At 53.2% G+C, this 18,828-nt stretch overlaps 1 protein-coding gene across 3 annotated transcripts; it reads left to right on the top strand.

The window, feature by feature from the left end:
• The first annotated feature begins 1,605 nt into the window (after positions 1-1,605).
• On the top strand, positions 1,606-17,702 carry LOC105478553 (G protein-coupled receptor 4). Of its 3 annotated transcripts, none has more exons than XR_003017347.2 (2): positions 1,606-1,702; positions 3,096-3,351. XR_003017347.2 is itself a non-coding variant. In XM_011735976.3 (2 exons), exon 2 carries the CDS (start codon positions 12,746-12,748, stop codon positions 13,832-13,834), a length of 1,089 nt encoding a protein of 362 aa, XP_011734278.1. In that variant the 5' UTR covers positions 1,606-1,702; positions 11,919-12,745; the 3' UTR covers positions 13,835-17,702. The 3 variants fall into 3 exon arrangements, 2 of the variants coding, with proteins under 2 accessions (XP_011734278.1, XP_011734279.1); XM_011735976.3 differs by lacking the exon at positions 3,096-3,351 and adding an exon at positions 11,919-17,702; XM_011735977.2 differs by lacking the exons at positions 1,606-1,702; positions 3,096-3,351 and adding exons at positions 4,388-4,432; positions 11,919-17,702.
• Positions 17,703-18,828: the final 1,126 nt, after the last annotated feature.

The following is an 18,828-nucleotide window of genomic DNA, read 5'->3' as shown; positions in this document are numbered from 1 at the left end:
CAGGTGCCCGCCACCACGCCCAGCTAATTTTTTTGTATTTTTAGTAGAGACGGGGTTTCACTGTGTTAGCCAGGATGGTCTCGATCTCCTGACCTCGTGATTTGCCTGCCTTGGCCTCCCAAAGTGCTGGGATTACAGGCGTGAGCCACCGCACCCAGCCCGAAAACAATGTATTTCACACCTATCACCTGCCCAGCTGTCTTGTAGGCAACAGACATGCAACAGTAAACAAGCCAGACACAAAAATGACACTCCTCCTGGTAGGAAGGCAGACAACTAGAAAAAAATAAGGGAAACGGAGAATGTCACCTTCCCCAAAGGGTAGGGGGAAAGTAAGGCAGAGAAAGATGGGGAGTGTTGAGGTTTGGTTGGCGTATTTTACAGCCTTGATAGCACTGACACAATGAAATGAAACCCCCAAGAGAAAAGGACCATGATGACCGGCCTCGGTGGCTCAGTCTTATAATCCCAGCATTTGGGAGGCCAAAGCAGGAGGATGGCTTGAGCCCAGGAGTTTGAGACCAGCCTAGACATAGTGAGACCCCTGTCTGTAGAAAAAAATTGTTTAAAAATTGGCCAGCTGTGGTGGCGCATGCCTGTGGTCCCAGCAACTCAGGAGGCTGAGGTAGGAGGATTTGAGCCTGGAAGGTTGAGGCTGCAGGGAACCATGATAGTGCCATTGCATTCCAGACTGGGCAAAAGAAAAAAAGACGTCGGGCACGGTGGCTCACACCTGTAATCCCAACACTTTTTGGAGGCTGAGGTGGGCAGAAAGCTTGAGCTTAGGAGTTCGAGACCAGCCTGGCCAACATGGTGAAACCCCATCTCTATTAAAAATACAAAAATTAGCCGGGCATGGTGGTGCACACCTGTAATCCCAGCTACTTGGGAGGCCAAGGCAGGAGAATTGCTTGAACCTGGGAGGTGGAGATTGCAGTGAGACAAGATTGTGCCACTGCACTCCAGTCTGGGCAACAGAGCATGACTCCCTCTCAAAAGAAAGAAAAGAAAGAAAAAAGCAAAGCAAAGCAAAGCAAAGAAGGAAGGAAGCAAGCAGGCACCATGAGTGACCACCTTGTTTCAAAGAGGAAACTGGGGCACGGAGATGTCACTAGCCTAAGGTCTGACCAAGAGGCAGGCTGGAAGTGCAACCCCAGAGCTCCTTCTAGGGGTGGCCCTGACTTTGGAGTTGGGGACCTAACAGAACCCTTTGTTCTCCCCCTCCTACCGGCGGAAGATGCAGAAGGTTAACGGCCAGAAGATGAATGACTGAGGCCTGGGGTCTCTACGGGAGGAAATGGCTCAACTCAGGGAAGGTCAGTAGCGGGGGGCCTCCTCTTCCCATAGCTGAGGGCCTGATAAAGTTGGGGGTGTGTGGTTCGAGAGAGGGGACCTTCCAGCTGGGGACTTGGAAGGACTAGTGGGTGTTCCAGCAGCAGATGAGCCTCACCCGGGGCTGGAGGTGTTGAGTGGGGTGAAGTCTGAAAGGGGTTAAGGGGCAGCGGCAGTGGTGGGGTTAATGGGGGCGGGCCTGGCCGGGGCGGGGCCTCAGCTGACGGCTCAGGCCCGGGGGCCGGGAGGAGTAGCCGCTGTTCTGCCCCGCGGGGGCATCCGCTGGGTCCCCGCGCCGTCATTCAGACCGGAGACCCGGACGCAGCCGAGAGAGGTGCCGCCGCCCGCCCCGTCCAGTCGCCGCGCGCAGGTGAGTGCCGGGCCCTCCCCGGCCCCCGCGATGCTGCGAGGTCTCACTAGGTTGCCCTGCTCTTGGCGGGACCGCTCCTCCCCGCCCCTTCTGGGGCTGCCTCAGTCTCCCGCGGCGTCTCGGCGCCCGCCCCCTCTGTTGCTCTCCCTGGCTCTGCGTCTGTCTCCAACTCCCGCCTGATGTCTCAGTGTCTGTGGTCCCTCTGCCTCTGGACTTGTCTTTCTTTCTGTGTCTCTGGATGTCTCTGTCAGTTTCTTGATCTCTGCGTCTCCGGTCTCCGTCTGTCTCCGTCTGTCTCTGTCTCTCTGTTTCTGGGTCCCACCTTCCTCTGTCCCTGCCTCTGCCTCTCCCCCATCTGTTGTGGGACCTCTGTGGATGTCTCTGCCTCTATCTCCATCTCTCCCTGTCTCTGTGTATCTCTTTGCTCTCTCCCTTCATGTCTCTCCGTCTCTCTCTATTGCCCTGTCTCTGTCTCTCCGTCTCTTATAACCCTGTTTTGGCACCTTCTGCTCTGTCTTCTCTCCTTCCAAATCCTCCGCATCCCGGAACTTTCCTCTGGGCTGGGAAGCTGCTTGGGAGTAGAGGGCAGGAGGCTTGTGACCTGGGGCAGGAGGACTCTAAGTGACACCCTGACCCCAGCGCCCTCTTCCCGGAGCCACCCCACTGCCCCTGAAGTCGCACCCACCCCGCCCGCCAATTTCAGGAATTCCTGGCTGGGGGGTGAACTTCCTCGCCTACTTCCTCTCTTCCAGGATTTGGCTGGGTCACCGTTAACTCTTTCCTGCTTCCGCCTCACTCTCCCCCCGGGGAACTGGACAACCCCTCCTCCCAAACTAGGCTGAGGAACAGCCCTAGAATGTCTGGGAGGCATCGGTTGTGGGATGTGGGTGTGCGCACTCGGGCTGGATGTGCATTGGGGAATTTGTTTGGGGCAGAAGTGGAGAAGATGGGGCCACACCCCCCAGTGCCCCCTCCAGAGCCCATCATCAGCACCCTTCCTCCTGAACCCCCCAAGGGGGCACCCGCCCCCAGATCTGTCTCTGTAGATGAACTTGACTTCAGGTTTGGGGTGAGGATGAGGAGATTTTCTTTTCTGGGGGAATCCCAGCTGAAGAGGATAAGAGACCCATGGGGGCCCCTGGAACCCTGGGAATCATATGATCAAGAACCTTGAACGTGAATATCTTTTAATGGAAGGGCCTAGATGGAAGAAGGATCAGAGGGGAGGCCTGGAAATTCCAGATCCTTCCAATGAAAGGTCCTGGGGATACTGGAGTCCTTCAATCCAAAAAGAGGAGTGTTGAAATCTTGGCACATTTCAGTGATGGCAGCTGAGAGTTGGAAAGGGTTTGCAGAGCCACCTAGGCCAACTCCCCCCACCCCCATTTTATAGATGGAGAAACTGAGGCCCAAGAGCAGAAGTCCCCACAGTGAGTCAGTGCCAGGCTGGAGGGTTGGGACCCCAGTTTTCAACCGAAGCCCAAATCCAGAGAGCTGGCTGCTTCTTCTACCACTAAGCCGGATTAATTTGGGGAAAGAGGTCTTCTCAATGAGGAGGGAGAGATGCCAGGGTGAGTAGAAATGGCTGGAATCCAGAAGAGAGGGTTTTAGAAGCAGAGGAGAGAAAATATTTCCAAAACCATGGTGGTGGGGAGGGAGAGGGGCAAGAGTTGGTTTGGGTGGAAGGGGTGGAGTTTCGGGAAGAGAAGGAGGGAGGTGGAGGGGAACCGGGATTAACTCCAGCTTCAGTCTCCTGACCCTCCGCCTGGAGCCCACCGTTCCCTCGGGGACAGGGCCTATAATTTGGTTTGTGTCTAGACAAATAATAACTCAGCTGGTGTGAGCGGGGAGGGCTGAGGCTAGGCCCACTAGGGAAAGGGTAGAGAGGAGGCCTGGATATCTCATGTCACCCCCAGGTGGTGAGAATTTAGGAGCCAGGTGGAGGTGGTGACTAACATGCCCCTCTCTTCGCTCTGTGAATCCATAGTTTCTTAGAATTCTGCACAATCTTAGAAATCAGGCTGCTGGAATGTTCAAAAGCAGGCGAGAGAAGGGGGGAAAGAAAAGGAAGTGGGGCTCACTGTATTTAGTGTACGTTCCCATTTCTGTAAAAGAGAAAAGGGAAATACGTATTCCTGTTTGCTGGGGAAAGATAAAAATCACTGACAGTTTAATAATAGATTATGAAAGTCATAGAATGCTTAAAAAAATCATAGCATGTTCTAACAATAGAACTTTCGAATCTTGGAATGTGACACTCCTAGAATATTGGAAACTTAGGGTAGGTACTTACAAAGCCACGATGTAATAAATAGAATGAAAGAAGAGTAATGCTCTAGAATGTTATAATAGAACATTCAACTGCGAAGTGAACTAAGGATAGAACCTGAAGATTGCAGAACCGTAGGGACCTAGAACGTCAGAGAGGCAGTCTAAGGACTGGTATCCCTAATGGGCAGTGTGGGCGTGGGGGACACAGAGACCCCCTAGGTTGAAACGGGGATACTGAGGTGCAGTGGGGCGGTTAGGGTGGCCCGATTGCCCCCTGGTTTCCGCCGGCCGCCAGGGCACCAGGTGGGGAGCGAGGACCGGTGATCACATTTCGTCCCTAATGAGCAGACCGGAGCTGGCCCGTCCCCTGGGGCTGCTGGGGGAAGGCGGGGGAGCAGGAGCCCACAGAGGAGGAAAAGGGGGAGGTGAGATAGCCTGGTGGCATCGGGGACAAGGCCGGTGAGTGAGCTGAGGGGTGCTGGGGGATGCAGGGGGCTGTAGCACTTCACCCTCTTGTCCTTGAAATCCTCCAAGTTTTTCAGCTTTGCTGGGTTTTGGGGTGGCTGGCAGGATGCAGCAGCCGAGGCTGCTAAAGTGGAGTGGGGGGCTGGGTCTTCCTAGTCTTTCCCATCCCACTATCGCTCCAATCTTGGATATATTTATCTTCCCCCCAACCCTCTGGAAGGGGCCAGCAGGGACCCAAGAAGTGGGGGCCTGTGGGACAGACAAGGGGAGCTTCTTGTGGACTGTGAGATTTGGGGGTTCACCCCCTCAACAGAGCCTAAGTAAGGGGCAGAACTTAGAACCAGAGAGGGTCCTGGAAGGGGAACGGGGTTATGGGGAGCAGGTGATGGAAGGTCGCTTGCTTTCTTTGTGGGGAGAAGGTCATACCTTCCAGTAGGTTCTCAGAGGGGCCAGAGATGCTGAGAAAGACTTGAGAAAAATTACAGAAGTTCAGAGAGTGAAGAGAAAAACCTCAGGGGAAGGGAAGCTGTTTAGTTAAGAGCGACAGGAGGTTTGCCCAGTCTTGAGACATCAAGTGACTTAGACAACTGCCTTGCTACTGCGGGCCTCGATTTCCCCATCTGTACCAGGAAGGGGTCAAAAATAGCTTCGCACCCGCAGCTGTCACATATACGTCGGCTGCACTGTGGCACTCTGAGTCTGACGTTCCATGCTGACTTTTGGGGTTTCCACGTTGAGCAGATCTCACGTGGGGAAGAAGAGAGGGCTGTCTGGGCACCCCTCCCCCCATGTCCACCATCCCCAAGATGCCAGCAGGTTGGGGAGGAGGGGTGGGAGGAAGGAGTGGTGAGAGCTAGACTCGTTCCCCCTCGAGGAAATTAGCAATGGGAAGTGTATTTCCTCCTCTGGCTGCCGGAAATGTTTCCTGCCCGGGTCCCCCAGTTAGGTCAGCAGAGCCCTGAGGGTCACAAAAAGTGGGGCAAAGGGGACTTCTAGCCCTCGGTGGGTGCCTCCTGCCATGAAGAACTGGTTCATTTCTTGTCTCAACCCCCTAGTCCCGGTGGAATAATAGTAATTGTTCAAATCCTGCACGTTTTGGAGCTGATATCGCATTCTTGCAAGGACGTTCCAGTCTGTGATGTGATGAGTATAAAGGCTGTGCCCCCTTTTACAGAAGGGGAAACTGAGGCTCCTGGAGATGTAATTCTTTAAATGTCACAGGAGGAAGGGAGAGACTAGGGGCAGAGAGATGGGGAGAGAGAGGGCAGAGGAGAGGGGAGGGAGATATTTTGAGTGACTTGGTCTGGGTGGGAGGTTTCTAATGGAAGGGAGGGACTGGATTGCACTGTTCCAGCCCAGAGTACGCCCCCACCCATTCCGTCTCCACAGGACCCACAAGCTTCTGCCCAGGAGTCTGAGGCGAGGGAGGCAGCTCGGCCACTGAGGACCCCACAGGGGGCAGGACTTACTGAGCAGGACTCAGCCCTGACCTTTCAAAGTCAATTAAGAAGCGGATAGATCCTGCCCTTTCCAGCTCTCCCCTGTCCACCTCTTCCCCTGGGAACCGACTCCTCTCCCTCCCTTCCCCCTCCCCCCATGCCCTTGTTTGAGCCTGGGGTGGGGTGGGGCAGCCTCATGGGCAGAGAATATGTTTTTACTCTATGCCTCTGGCCTCTACAAAGCTTCTGGAATGGTTTCTGCCATTGGCAAATGGCTCCGTGCTTCCTGACCATGACCTTGGTAATTTATTGAGCACCTACTGTATGCTGGGCCTGTCCTGGGTGCTAGGGATACAACAGTCAACAAGACACACAGAGTCTCTGCCCTCCTGGAATACATATTCTAGACAGTCAGACACAAACAAGACACAAGGTGATGTGAGGAGAGGGTCCTGGGGCAGGGGAGATTCGGGGACTGAGTGGAGAGGGACTCCTGAGGAAGTGAAGGAAGGAAAGGAGCTACTCAGACTATCTGAAGGAAGAGGAGTGGCTCACATCTATAATCCCAGCACTTTGAGAGGCCAAGGTGGGTGGATCACTCGAGGCCAGGAGTTCGAGACCAGCCTGGCTAACATGGTAAAACTCCATCTCTACTAAAAATACAAAAATTAGCTGGGCATGGTGGTGCACACCTGTAATCCCAGCTACTCGGGAGGCCAAGGCAGGAGAATCACTTGAACCCAGGTGGCAGAGGTTGCAGTGAGCCGAGATTGTGCCACTGCACTCCAGCCTGGGCAACAGAGGAAGACTCTGTCTCCAAAAAAAAAGCATTCCAGATGGAGAGTATGGTAAATGTGCAAAGGTTTGAGGCTGGAAAGAAGGTCAGTGGCCTTGAGCCTGCTGAGGCAGGAAGGAGAGGTGGGTGAGATTGGCTAGGCTGCCCCAGCAGGTCAGACAGAGCCTTGTGACTCCAGATGAGGAGGCTAGATTTTACCGCAAGTCCATTTAGAAGCCACTGGAGGGTTTCAAGCAGGGAAGTAACAAGAACTAGGCCAGGTGCTCATGCCTGTAATCCCAGCACTTCGGAAGGCCAAGGCAGGAAGATCATTTGAGCCCAGGAGTTGTAGACTGGCTTGGGCAACATGGGGAAACCCCATCTCTACAAAAAATAGAAAAATTAGGCCGGGCGCGGTGGCTCAAGCCTGTAATCCCAGCACTTTGGGAGGCCGAGACGGGTGGATCACGAGGTCAGGAGATCGAGACCATCCTGGATAACACGGTGAAACCCCGTCTCTACTAAAAAATACAAAAAACTAGCCGGGCGAGGTGGCGGGCGCCTGTAGTCCCAGCTACTCGGGAGGCTGAGGCCGGAGAATGGCGTGAACCCGGGAGGCAGAGCTTGCAGTGAGCTGAGATCCGGCCACTGCACTCCAGCCTGGGCTACAGAGCGAGACTCCGTCTCAAAAAAAAAAAAAAAGAAAAAAAGAAAAATTAGCCAGGTGTGGTGGCACACACCTGTAGTCCCAGCTACTTAAGAGCCTGAGGTGGGAGGACCGCTTGAGCCCATGAGGTCAAGACTGCAATGAGTGAAGATTGCAACACTGCATGACAGAGTGAGACCCTGTCTCAAAAAAAAAAAAAAAAAAAGAACTGATTTTCATGTTAGAAAGATCTTGGCTGGGTGCGGTGGCTCACGCCTGTAATCCCAGCACTTTGGGAGGCCAACACGGGCGGATTACCTGAGTTGGGAGTTGGAGACCAGCCTGACCAACATGGAGAAACCCTGTCTATACTAAAAATACAAAATTAACTCAGCATGATGGCTCATGCCTGTAATCCCAGCTAGTCTGGAGGAAGGGGCAGGAGAAGCCCTTGAACCCGGGAGGCAGAGGTTGCGGTGAGCCAAGATCAGGCCATTGCACTCCAGCCCGGGTGACAAGAGCGAAACTTCGTCTCAAAAAAAAAAAAAAGAAAAGATCTTTCTGGCTGCCATATGGGAAGTGATTTGAAGGAAGTCAGAGTAGTAGCCCAGAAAAGCAATGGTAATGCTACTGCAGTGATCCCAGCGAGCGATGATGCTGACACTGACGCAGAGTGGACAGTGGCAGGTGTTTGAGAGAGACGCACACAGATTCAGGAAGCACTGGGGAGATGGAGCTGAGAGGACTTTCCCATGGAAAGATGCTCTGGCATCTGGGAGGCTCCCATGGACCTCCTTCCTTCCCCTCTCTGGGGCTCGGTTTCCTCATCTGTCAATAGACTTCACCTTAAACTCCATTTTAAAAATGTTTTAAGGCCGGGCGCGGTGGCTCACGCCTGTAATCCCAGCACTTTGGGAGGCCGAGGTGGGCGGATCACGAGGTCAGGAGATCGAGACCATCCTGGCTAACAAGGTGAAATCCCATCTCTACTAAAAATACAAAAAATTAGCCGGGCGTGGTGGCGGGCGCCTGTAGTCCCAGCTACTCAGGAGGCTGAGGCAGGAGAATGGCGTGAACCCGGGAGGCGGAGCTTTCAGTGAGCCGAGATCGCACCACTGCACCCCAGCCTGGGCAACTGAGCGAGACTCCATCTAAAAAAAAAAAAAAAATGTTTTAAAAGTGCATCCTGGCCGGGCGCGGTGGCTCACGCCTGTAATCCCAGCACTTTGGGAGGCCGAGACGGGCGGATCATGAGGTCAGGAGATCGAGACCATCCTGGCTAACACGGTGAAACCCCGTCTCTACTAAAAAATACAAAAAACTAGCCGGGCGAGGTGGCGGGCGCCTATAGTCCCAGCTACTCGGGAGGCTGAGGCAGGAGAATGGCGTGAACCCGGGAGGCGGAGCTTGCAGTGAGCTGAGATCCGGCCACCGCACTCCAGCCTGGGTGACAGAGCGAGACTCTGTCTCAAAAAAAAAAAAAAAAAAAAAAAAGTGCATCCTGGGGATCCTTCAGAGGTGGCCACTCCACCCCCACCTCGTTTCACCAGAGCAGCTAGCAGCTCACCCTTTTCACTGTTTTAGATTGGTTTCTGGTTAAGATCTTGTTGGAAAAAAAAAAAAAAAAAAAAAAAACAGGCTTCACATCCAAAATAACTAAACCAAAAGACTCCTGGATGGAATGGCTCCTGTGGCTGCCTGTAACTCTGGACTTGGCTCCGCTTCTCTCTGGGATTGATGACACGGGCTTGGTCCATGAATATTCTTTACCCTGTGTGTGCAGATCTTCCCAGAACAAAATGGGTGGCAGGCTCAAGGTTCTCACTCAGGAAAATTGGGGGGGGAAGGGCAGAGACAGTGAACGGAGTGGTCCCCAAGGGAGGAGACTGCTGGCGCTAACCCCAGGGCTTCCCCATGCTCCCTGACCTTGACCCTGACCTTGACTGTTCCCAGCAACTCCTGACTCTCCCCATTCCCTTACTCCTCTGCAGCTTTGGTTCCCAGTCCCCACTGGCAGCCCAGGACCCTTTTCTGTCCAGTTATTCTTTTTTTTTTTTTTTTTTTTTTGTGAGATGGAGTTTGCTTTTGTTGCCCAGGCTGCAGTGCAATGGCGCCATCTCAGCACACTGCAACCTCTGCCTCCCAGGTTCAAGCAATTCTCCCACCTCAGCCTCCCAAGTAGCTGGGATTACAGGCGTGCACCACCACACCTGGCTAATTTTGTATTTTTAGTAGAGACAGGGCTTCTCCATGTTTCCATGTTGCTCAGGCTGGTTCTGAACTCCTGACCTCAGGTGATCCACCTGCCTTGGCCTCCCAAAGGGCTGGGATTACAGGCGTGAGCCACCGTGCCAGGCCTTCTTCCTTTTTTTTTTTTTTTTTTTTGAGACGGAGTCTCTTGTCTCCCAGGCTGGAGTGCAGTGGTGCTATCTCAGCTCACTGCAACCTCTACCTCCTGGGCTCAAGCAATCCTCTCGCCTCAGCATCCCGAGTAGCTGGGATTACAGGCACGTGCCACCATGCCCAGCTAATTTTTGTATTTTTAGTAGAGACAGGGTTTCACCACGTTGGCCAGGCTGGTCTCGAACTCCTGACCTCAGACGATCCTCCTGCCTTGGCCTCCCAAAGTGCTGGGATTACAGGCATGAGCCACTGTATCTGGCTAGTCCAGTTATTCTGGGGTGGAAACTGAAGCACAGGCTGGAGACGAGGACTGAGAGCGGCGATGGCCGCACTCTAGACATCAGGACCTTGGACAGGTCTCGGAACAGCTCTGTGCCTCAGTTTGTCAAAGAGGAAGAACAACTACTTTCCTCATAGGAGTCTTGAAAATTTCAGTGAAGTAATATCCATAAATCGGCCAGGCATGGTGGCTCACTGCTGTAATCCCAGCACTTTGGGAGGCCAAGGTGGGAGGATCTCTCTTTTCTTTTCTTTTCTTTTTTTTTTTTTTTTTTTTTGAGATGGAGTCTGACTCTATCACCCAGGCTGGAGTGCAATGGTGTGATCTCGGCTCACTGCAACCTCCACCTCCCAGGTTCAAGCGATTCTTCTGCCTCAGCCTACCGAGTAGCTGGGACTACAGGTGCGTGCCACCACGTTTAGCTAATTTTTGTATTTTTAGTAGAGACAGGGTTTCACCATTTTGGCCAGGATGGTTTCAATCTCTTGACCTCATGATCCACCCGCCTCGGCCTCCCAAAGTGCTGGGATTACAGGGGAGGATCTCTTGAGCTCAGGAGTTCGAGGCCTGCCTGGGCAACACAGGAAGACCTCCATCTATACTATGGTGGTGCATGCCTGTGTTCCCAGCTACTTGGGAGGCTGAGGCAGGAGGATCACTAGGAGCCCAGGAGGTCGAGGCTGCCGTGGGCTGTGATCATGCTATTGCATTCTAGTCTGGACAAAAGAGCAAGACCCTGTCTCAAAAAATAAATAAATACAAAGAAATAATACGTGTAAAAATGCCTGGAATGGGATCTGCTATGTAGCAGGGCTCGATTGACGTTTGCTGTTATTATCCTTGTTGACAAGAATGGGATTCCTGGGTAAGGAGAGGGAGGCTGGCCCCAGCCCTGGTCCTATTGCTTCCATGCTGTGCATCCTTAGGGAGGTGACTCAGCCTCTCTGGGCCCCTTCTCTCTGTCTGTGACATGATAGAGTTAGACTAGTCTGGCATTTCCTGAAGCATGATGTGATACCTGTGCCAGTTTTACAGGGCTTCTGCAAGAAAGTGCTAAAATCTGAGTTGGGACTTTTTTTCCCTTTTTTCTCTTTCTTTCTTTTTTCTTTTTCTTTTTTTCTTTTCCTTTTTTGAAAGTTTCACTCTTTTGCCCAGGCTGGAGTGCAGTGGCGTGATCTCGGCTCACTGCAACCTCCGCCTTTTGGTTTCAAGCAGTTCTTCTGCCTCAGCCTCCTCAGTAGCTGGGATTACAGGCACACACAACCACACCTGGCTAACTTTTGTATTTTTAGTGGAGACAGGGTTTCATCATGTTGGCCAGGCTGGTCTTGAACTCCTGACCTCGTGATCCACCCGCCTCGGCCTCCCAAAGTGCTGGGATTACAGGTGTGAGCCACTGCACCCAGCCTTTTTTGTTTGTTTGTTTTTGTTTTTTTTGAGAAAGGGTCTCATTCTGTTGCCCAAGCTGGAGTGCAGTGGTGCAATTATAGCTCACATAGCCTGAATCCCCTGGGATCAAGTGATCCTCCTACCTCAGCCTCCTCAATAGCTGGGACTACAGGTATGCACCACTACACCTGGCTAATATTTTTATTTTTCCTTTTTGTAGAGACTGGGTCTCACTGCGTTACCCAGGCTGGTCTTGAACTCCTAGGCTCAAGCGATCCTCCCACCTCAGCCTCTCAAAGTGTTGAGATTACAGGCGTGAGCCACTGTGCCTGGCCTGAGTTGAGTCTTTATTCTAACATCTATCAGGGGAAAAATATGCCTGAAACCTCAAATCTGTGTTCTCAGAGAGTGGTTGCTTAGGGTGGGGCTCAAGTAGGCATTGTTGGGGTGTCCACTCTCTGCAGTCCACAGCAATTATGGTGAGGAGTGTGGGGAGAAGAAGGTCAGAGTGTCCGTGACTCCCTCACTGTTGTCCTCTCTCCCAACAGGCACTGCAAAGTCAGCGGTGAACTGACTTCATCCCAGTCTCTCAGCCCCCACCAGGACCAATCTGGAGTCCCTCCCCTGCCCCCATTCAAATTTCCCTTCTGTCCCCAAACTCATCTCTGATCTAGACCTTACTCACCTGCTTCCTGTTTCCTAAGACTCCTTCCTGCAGTCCCCAGACTGAGCCTTTTGTCTTTGTCCACCCTGTGCCAGACACCTCCTTTTCCAGAACGTTCTCCTTACTAGTGACCTTATCTCTGTTTCTTTCTGGGGTCCTAGGAAATGCCAGCACTCCCATCCGCATTGCCTGGACTTTCCGACACTCCCTAACTGCCCTGTGTCCTATCTCAACACTGTCTCATGTATTTCCTGTGTCTTCTAGAACATCCCCCAGCCATTATTACTTCAGTATGGCTACACATACTTCCTAACTGCCCTGCAAACATCTCCTTCTCACCGTTGCCCAGTGATGCTTTCGTCCCCTCCATAAACACTCCCCGAGACCAATTTTTGTGTCACCCCTATACTCCCTCATTGACACCCTGATTAACTCTATACATAACCTCCTTGACAAATCTCTTTATTAATCTCATCATCCTCCAGACTTCCTTCCTGTCGTAACTCCATCCCTCCTCCAACTTTTCCCTCTCAAGCTCTGCCCTTCCCAGCCCAGCCCAGCCTACCCGACCTCTTCCCTGTAGACTACATCCCACCATGTTCCCCTGAGCCTCCAAGGAAGGGGCTCAGGGGGCCCCATGGCCTCCCGCTCCCCGTGGCCCCACAGCCCCCGTGGGCCAGGGGAAGCGTCCCAGAAGCCGAAGTGCCCACCATGGGCAACCACACGTGGGAGGGCTGCCACGTGGACTCACTTGTGGACCACCTGTTTCCGCCATCCCTCTACATCTTCGTCATCGGCGTGGGGCTGCCCACCAACTGCCTGGCTCTGTGGGCGGCCTACCGCCAGGTGCAACAGCGCAACGAGCTGGGCGTCTACCTGATGAACCTCAGCATCGCCGACCTGCTGTACATCTGCACCCTGCCGCTGTGGGTGGACTACTTCCTGCACCATGACAACTGGATCCACGGCCCCGGGTCCTGCAAGCTCTTCGGGTTCATCTTCTACACCAACATCTACATCAGCATCGCCTTCCTATGCTGCATCTCGGTGGACCGTTACCTGGCCGTGGCCCACCCACTCCGCTTCGCCCGCCTGCGCCGCGTCAAGACCGCCGTGGCCGTGAGCTCCGTGGTCTGGGCCACCGAGCTGGGCGCCAACTCGGCGCCCCTGTTCCATGACGAGCTCTTCCGAGACCGCTACAATCACACCTTCTGCTTTGAGAAGTTCCCCATGGAAGGCTGGGTGGCCTGGATGAACCTCTATCGAGTCTTCGTGGGTTTCCTCTTCCCGTGGGCGCTCATGCTGCTGTCGTACCGGGGCATCCTGCGTGCCGTGCGAGGCAGCGTGTCCACCGAGCGCCAGGAGAAGGCCAAGATCAAGCGGCTGGCCCTCAGCCTCATCGCCATCGTGCTGGTCTGCTTTGCGCCCTATCACGTGCTCTTGCTGTCCCGCAGCGCCATCTACCTGGGCCGTCCCTGGGACTGCGGCTTCGAGGAGCGCGTCTTTTCTGCATACCACAGCTCACTGGCTTTCACCAGCCTCAACTGTGTGGCGGACCCCATCCTCTACTGCCTGGTCAACGAGGGTGCCCGCAGCGACGTGGCCAAGGCTCTGCACAACCTGCTCCGCTTTCTGGCCAGCGACAAGCCCCAGGAGATGGCCAACGCCTCACTCACCCTGGAGACCCCACTCACCTCCAAGAGGAACAGCACAGTCAAGGCCATGACTGGCGGCTGGGCGGCCACTCCGCCCTCCCAGGGGGACCAGGTGCAGCTGAAGATGCTGCCACCAGCACAGTGAACCCCGTGTGGCACAGAACCCCCAGTTTTCCCCTCTCATCCCACAGTCCCTTCTCTCCTGGTCTGGTGTATGCAAATTGTATGGAAAAAGGGCTATGTTAATATAAGAATACAAGAACTTAGGAAGAGTGAGGTTGGTGTGTCGCTGGTCAACTTTTGTGCTCCCAGATGCCATCACAGTTTGGCAGTTGTGGAAGGCCTCCTGGAGGAGGAGATGAGTAAATTTTTTTTTAGAGACAGGGTATCGCTGTGTCACCCAGGCTGGAGTGCAGTAGTGCAATCGTGGCTCACTGCAGCTTCCACCTCCTGGGCTCCAGAGATCCACATCAGCCTCCCGAGTAGCTGGGACCACAAATGTGCACCACCATGCCTGACTAATTTTTGTACTTTTTGTAGAGACGGAGTCTCACTATGTTTCCCAGGCTGATCTTGAACTCCTGGGCTCAAGAGATCCTCCTGCCTCGGCCTCCCAAAGTGCTTGGATTAGAGATGTGAGCCACCATGTCTGGCCAGATAAATTAAGTCAAACATTTGGTTTCCAGAAAATAAAGACAAATAGAGTAGGTTAGATTTTTTTTTTTCCAACAAGTGGATAAAAGTCTGTGACTCAGGGAGAAAGTGGAAGGAGAAATACAGAGGATATAGAATCATTATGTTTGTAAAGCCCCTGGTCATACAGGGGAGAGAACGTAAGACAGCAATTCTAAGTTTCTGGATAAACAGCGATCTCCAAGTCAGGACTGGGGATGAAGAGGGAGAATGTCAGAACTCAAGTGAAGGGCAATCAGGGCAGACTGCCTGGAGGAGTGATGCAGGAAGGTTTGGGAAGAAGGTTTGGGACAAGAGAAAAGGGTATTTATTTTATTTTATTTTATTTTATTTTTTGAGACGGAGTCTCGCTCTGTCGCCCAGGCTGGAGTGCAGTGGTGCGATCTCAGCTCACTGCAAGCACCGCCTCCCAGGTTCACACCATTCTCCTGCCTCAGCCTCCCGAGTAGCTGGGACTACAGGTGCCCGCCACCACGCCCGGCTAATTTTTTTGTATTTTTAGTAGAGACGTGGTTTCACCATGTTAGCCAGGATGGTCTCGATCTCCTGACCTCATGATCCACCTGCCTCGGCCTCCCAAAGTGCTGGGATTACAAGCGTGAGTCACTGCACCCGGCTGCGTATTTATTCATTCATTCAACAGAGGTTTATGTAGCACACTGTGCTGGGTGGGGCTGGGATACAGCAATGACTGAGGCAGCCTGGCCTTGCCTTCACAGGGCTCACCATACACAAGTAAATAAAAAATATGTAATGTTTGGAATTGCTAAATGTGAAGGGGACATTTTTCTGTGTAAGGCCAGTTGAGGGGACAGAGGATGACTTAGAGTCTGATCTAAATAAGGAGGGCAGAGGAGGGCTTGTTGCGGTGGCTTTCCAGCAAAGACTTGAAGGATGTGCAGCACTCAGCCCTGTGGCTGTCGTGGGAAGAGCATTTCAGGCAGAGGGAACTGCAGGTGCAAGGGCCCTGGGGTTAGAGAGTGTCTGAATTTTCGGCTGGACATGGTGGCTTACGCCTATAATCCCAGCACTTTGAGGGCCAAGGCTGGCGGATTACCTGAGGTCAGGAGTTTGAGACCATCTGGTCAACATAGTGAAACCTTGTCTCTACTAAAATACAAAAATAAAAAATTAACTGAGCATGGTGGTGGGTGCCTGTAATCCCAGCTACTCAGGAGGCTGAGGCAGGAGAATCGCTAGAACCCAGGAGGCAGAGGTTGCAGTGAGCTGAGATTGTGCCCCTGTACTCCAGCCTAAGCAACAAGAGCAAAACTCCATCTCAAATAATAATGATAGACTGTCTGAATTTGAAAGATAGCAGGTATGGCAGTGTGGCTGCAGCGGAGGTGGGGAGGACAACAGGAAAGTGGAAATGAGACAGGAAAGGGGACAGCAGGTCGTGTGGCGCCATGTAAGTCCCAGTGAGGACTCTGCCTTTTAATCTGAGATAAATGGGAGCTATGAGGGGGTTCTCAGTAGAGGATGAAGGTGATTTGACTTTATTAACCGTATCCCATGGGCTGTTGAGTAGGGAGTAGAATATGGGAGGTTGGCTGGGCATGGTGGCTCAAGCCTGTAATCCCAGCACTTTGGGAGGCTGAGGCAGGAAGATTGCTTGAGGCCAGGAGTTTGGGACCAGCCTGGGCAACATAGGGAGACCCAGTTTCTACAAAAAATTTAAAAATTAGCCGGGCATGGTGGTGTGTGTCTATAGTCCCAGCTACTTGGGAGGCTGAAATGGGAGGATCACTTGAGCCAGGAGGTGGAGGCTGCGATGAGCAGTGATTGCACCACTACACTCCAGCCTGGGCGACAGAGCAAGACCCTGTCTCAAAATGAAAAAGGAATATGGGAGACAAGGATAGAAGCCGGGAGCCCAGTGAGGAGGTGACTGCAGGAGTCCGAGAGGAATGTGCTGTCAGTTGGGCCAGGTGGATTTAACAAGGAGCAGTGATCAGCTTTTGGAGTTTTATTTTTGTTCGTTTATTTATTTATTTTGAAACAGAATCTCGCTCTGTCACCAGGCTGGAGTACAGTGTCAGGATCTCGGCTCACTGCAACCTCCGCCTCCTGGGATCAGGCAACTCTTGTGCCTCAGCTTCCTGAGTGGCTGGGATTACAGGTGCGCACCACCATGCCCGGCTAATTTTTGTATTTTTAGTAGAGACGGGGTTTTGCCATGTTGGCCAGGCTGGTCTTGAAATCCTGGCCTCAAGTGATCCTCCCACCTCAGCCTCTCAAAGTGCTGGGATTACAGGCTTCAGCCCCCATGCCCAGCCTTGGATTTATTGTGAAGGAATCCTCTCATGGAAGCAGCACAGGGGCCAGCGGGATGATGAAACATGAGTACCTCTCCCATTCCGGGAAAAGGGGGACTGGGGGGTCTGAGCAGGAATAATTTCCAGGAAGGATCCCAGGCCCTGGTCTAGGGCGGTCACCAGAGAGGCCAGGCAACCAGTCCAAGGTCGCATGGCTGGTGAGTCAGCGCTGGAGCCAACTTGGGCTCCCTCTCCCCTCCCCATCTCTGCTTGTATTCCCACGCCCCAGGGTGGCCAAGGCTGCCCTCCCTCCCCTAGTCTCAGGGGTCACCAGGAATGGCCACTGTTCCGTAACTAGGCTGGAGGGCAGGAAGAAGCACCCAGCTCTGAACAGGCCTCGCCCTTCAGAGAAGGTCTCCTCTCCCTTTCCTCCTCACGGGTGTGTAAACAGACTCCTGAGGTGTGAAGATCCACCCACAACCCTCCTACCCTCCCCCCTCCCGTGCCCTCCCCTCCCTCCACAGAGGTTCCCAGAAGACGTTCCCGGGAACCCTTCTCAGAGAAAGGAAGAAGGAGGAGAGGAATAGGGGGAAAAAGTGCACTCAATGATTTTTCTGGGGTGGAGCGAGCACAGAGATGGGGGAAATCCAGGCTTTGGTGTTGGAGTGCTGGAGGGCTAGAGAAGAGAGGGAGGCCTGGGATCTGGGAGGCCTAGTAGTCTTCCCACCCTATCCCACTGCCATAAAGCTACTGGAATGGAGATGTTGGGGCGAGAATATATATATACATATTTTTGAGACTGAGTTTCACTCTTGTCACCCAGGCTGGAGTGCAATGGCACAATCTCGGCCCACCGCAACCTCCGCCTCCCGGGTTCAAGCAATTCTCCTGCCTCAGACTCTCCAGTAGCTGGGATTACAGACATGTACCACCACACTCTGCTAATTTTGTATTTTTGGTAGAGACCGGGTTTCTCCATGTTGGCCAGACTGGTCTCAAACTCCCGACCTCAGGTGATACACCTACCTCAGCCTCCCAAAGTGCTGGGATTACAGGCGTGAGCCACCGTGCCTGGCCAATTTTTTTTGTTTTGTTTTGAGACAGTTTCGCTCTGTCACCCAGGCTGGAGTGCATTGGCACGATCTCGGCTCACTGCAGCCTCCACCTCCTGGGATCAAGTGATTCTCCTGTCTCAGCCTCTGGAGCCTCTGGAGGTCTCTGGAGCCTCTGGAGGCTAGTCGCAAACTCCCGGCTTCAAGCAATCCTCTTGCATTGGCGTCCCATAGTGCTAGGATTACAGATGCGAGCCACCATGGCCTGCCCCAGAAACTTTTTGAACAGTCTCCTTGAAGAATCAGATGAGGCCGGGCGCGGTGGCTCACGCCTGTAATCCCAGCACTTTGGGAGGCCGAGGCGGGCGGATCACAAGGTCAGGAGATCGAGACCACGGTGAAACCCCGTCTCTACTAAAAATAGAAGAAATTAGCCGGGTGCGGTGGCGGGCGCCTGTAGTCCCAGCTACTCGGGAGGCTGAGGCAGGAGAATGGCGTGAACCCGGAAGGCGGAGCTTGCAGTGAGCCGAGATCGCGCCACTGCACTCCAGCTTGGGGGACAGAGCGAGACTCCGTCTCAAAAAAAAAAAAAAAAAAAAAGAATCAGATGAAAACCTGCACACTACTCCTTCCCTCCAAATGCTCATTTGCATTCATTCAATAAAATTAATTAAGCACTAGGCCAGGCGTGGTGGCTCACGCCTGTAATCCCAACACTTTGGGAGGCCGAGGCAGGTGGACCGATTAAGATCAGGAGTTCAAAACCAGCCTGGCCAACATATTAAAATCCCATCTATACTGAAAACACAAAAATTAGCCAGGCGTGGTGGTGCGAACCAATAATCCCAACTACTCCAGAGGCTGAGGCAGGAGAATCACTTGAACCCGGGAGGCGGAGCTTGTTTAGTGAGCTGAGATCCCGACACCGCACTCTAGCCTGGGCAACAGAGCCAGACTCCATCTCAAAAACAAAAACAAAAAAGGCCGGGCGCAGTGGCTCATGCCTGTAATCCCAGCACTCTGGGAGGCCGAGGAGGGTGAATCACGAGGTCAGGAGATCGAGACCATTCTGGCTAACATGGTGAAACTCCATCTCTACTAAAAATACAAAAAATTAGCCGGGCTTGGTGGTGGGC

The sequence above is a fragment of the Macaca nemestrina genome, chromosome 20 (assembly GCF_043159975.1).
Source record: "Macaca nemestrina isolate mMacNem1 chromosome 20, mMacNem.hap1, whole genome shotgun sequence".
In the NCBI taxonomy this organism is placed as follows: Eukaryota; Metazoa; Chordata; class Mammalia; order Primates; family Cercopithecidae; genus Macaca; species Macaca nemestrina.
Note: the sequence above shows the minus strand (reverse complement) of the source record. Positions and strands in the feature narration are given on the sequence as shown.

Bases quoted from the DNA above. Each gene is read 5' to 3' on its own strand.
- LOC105478553 (XM_011735976.3), top strand. From the start codon at position 12,746: ATGGGCAACCACACGTGGGAGGGCTGCCACGTGGACTCACTTGTGGAC.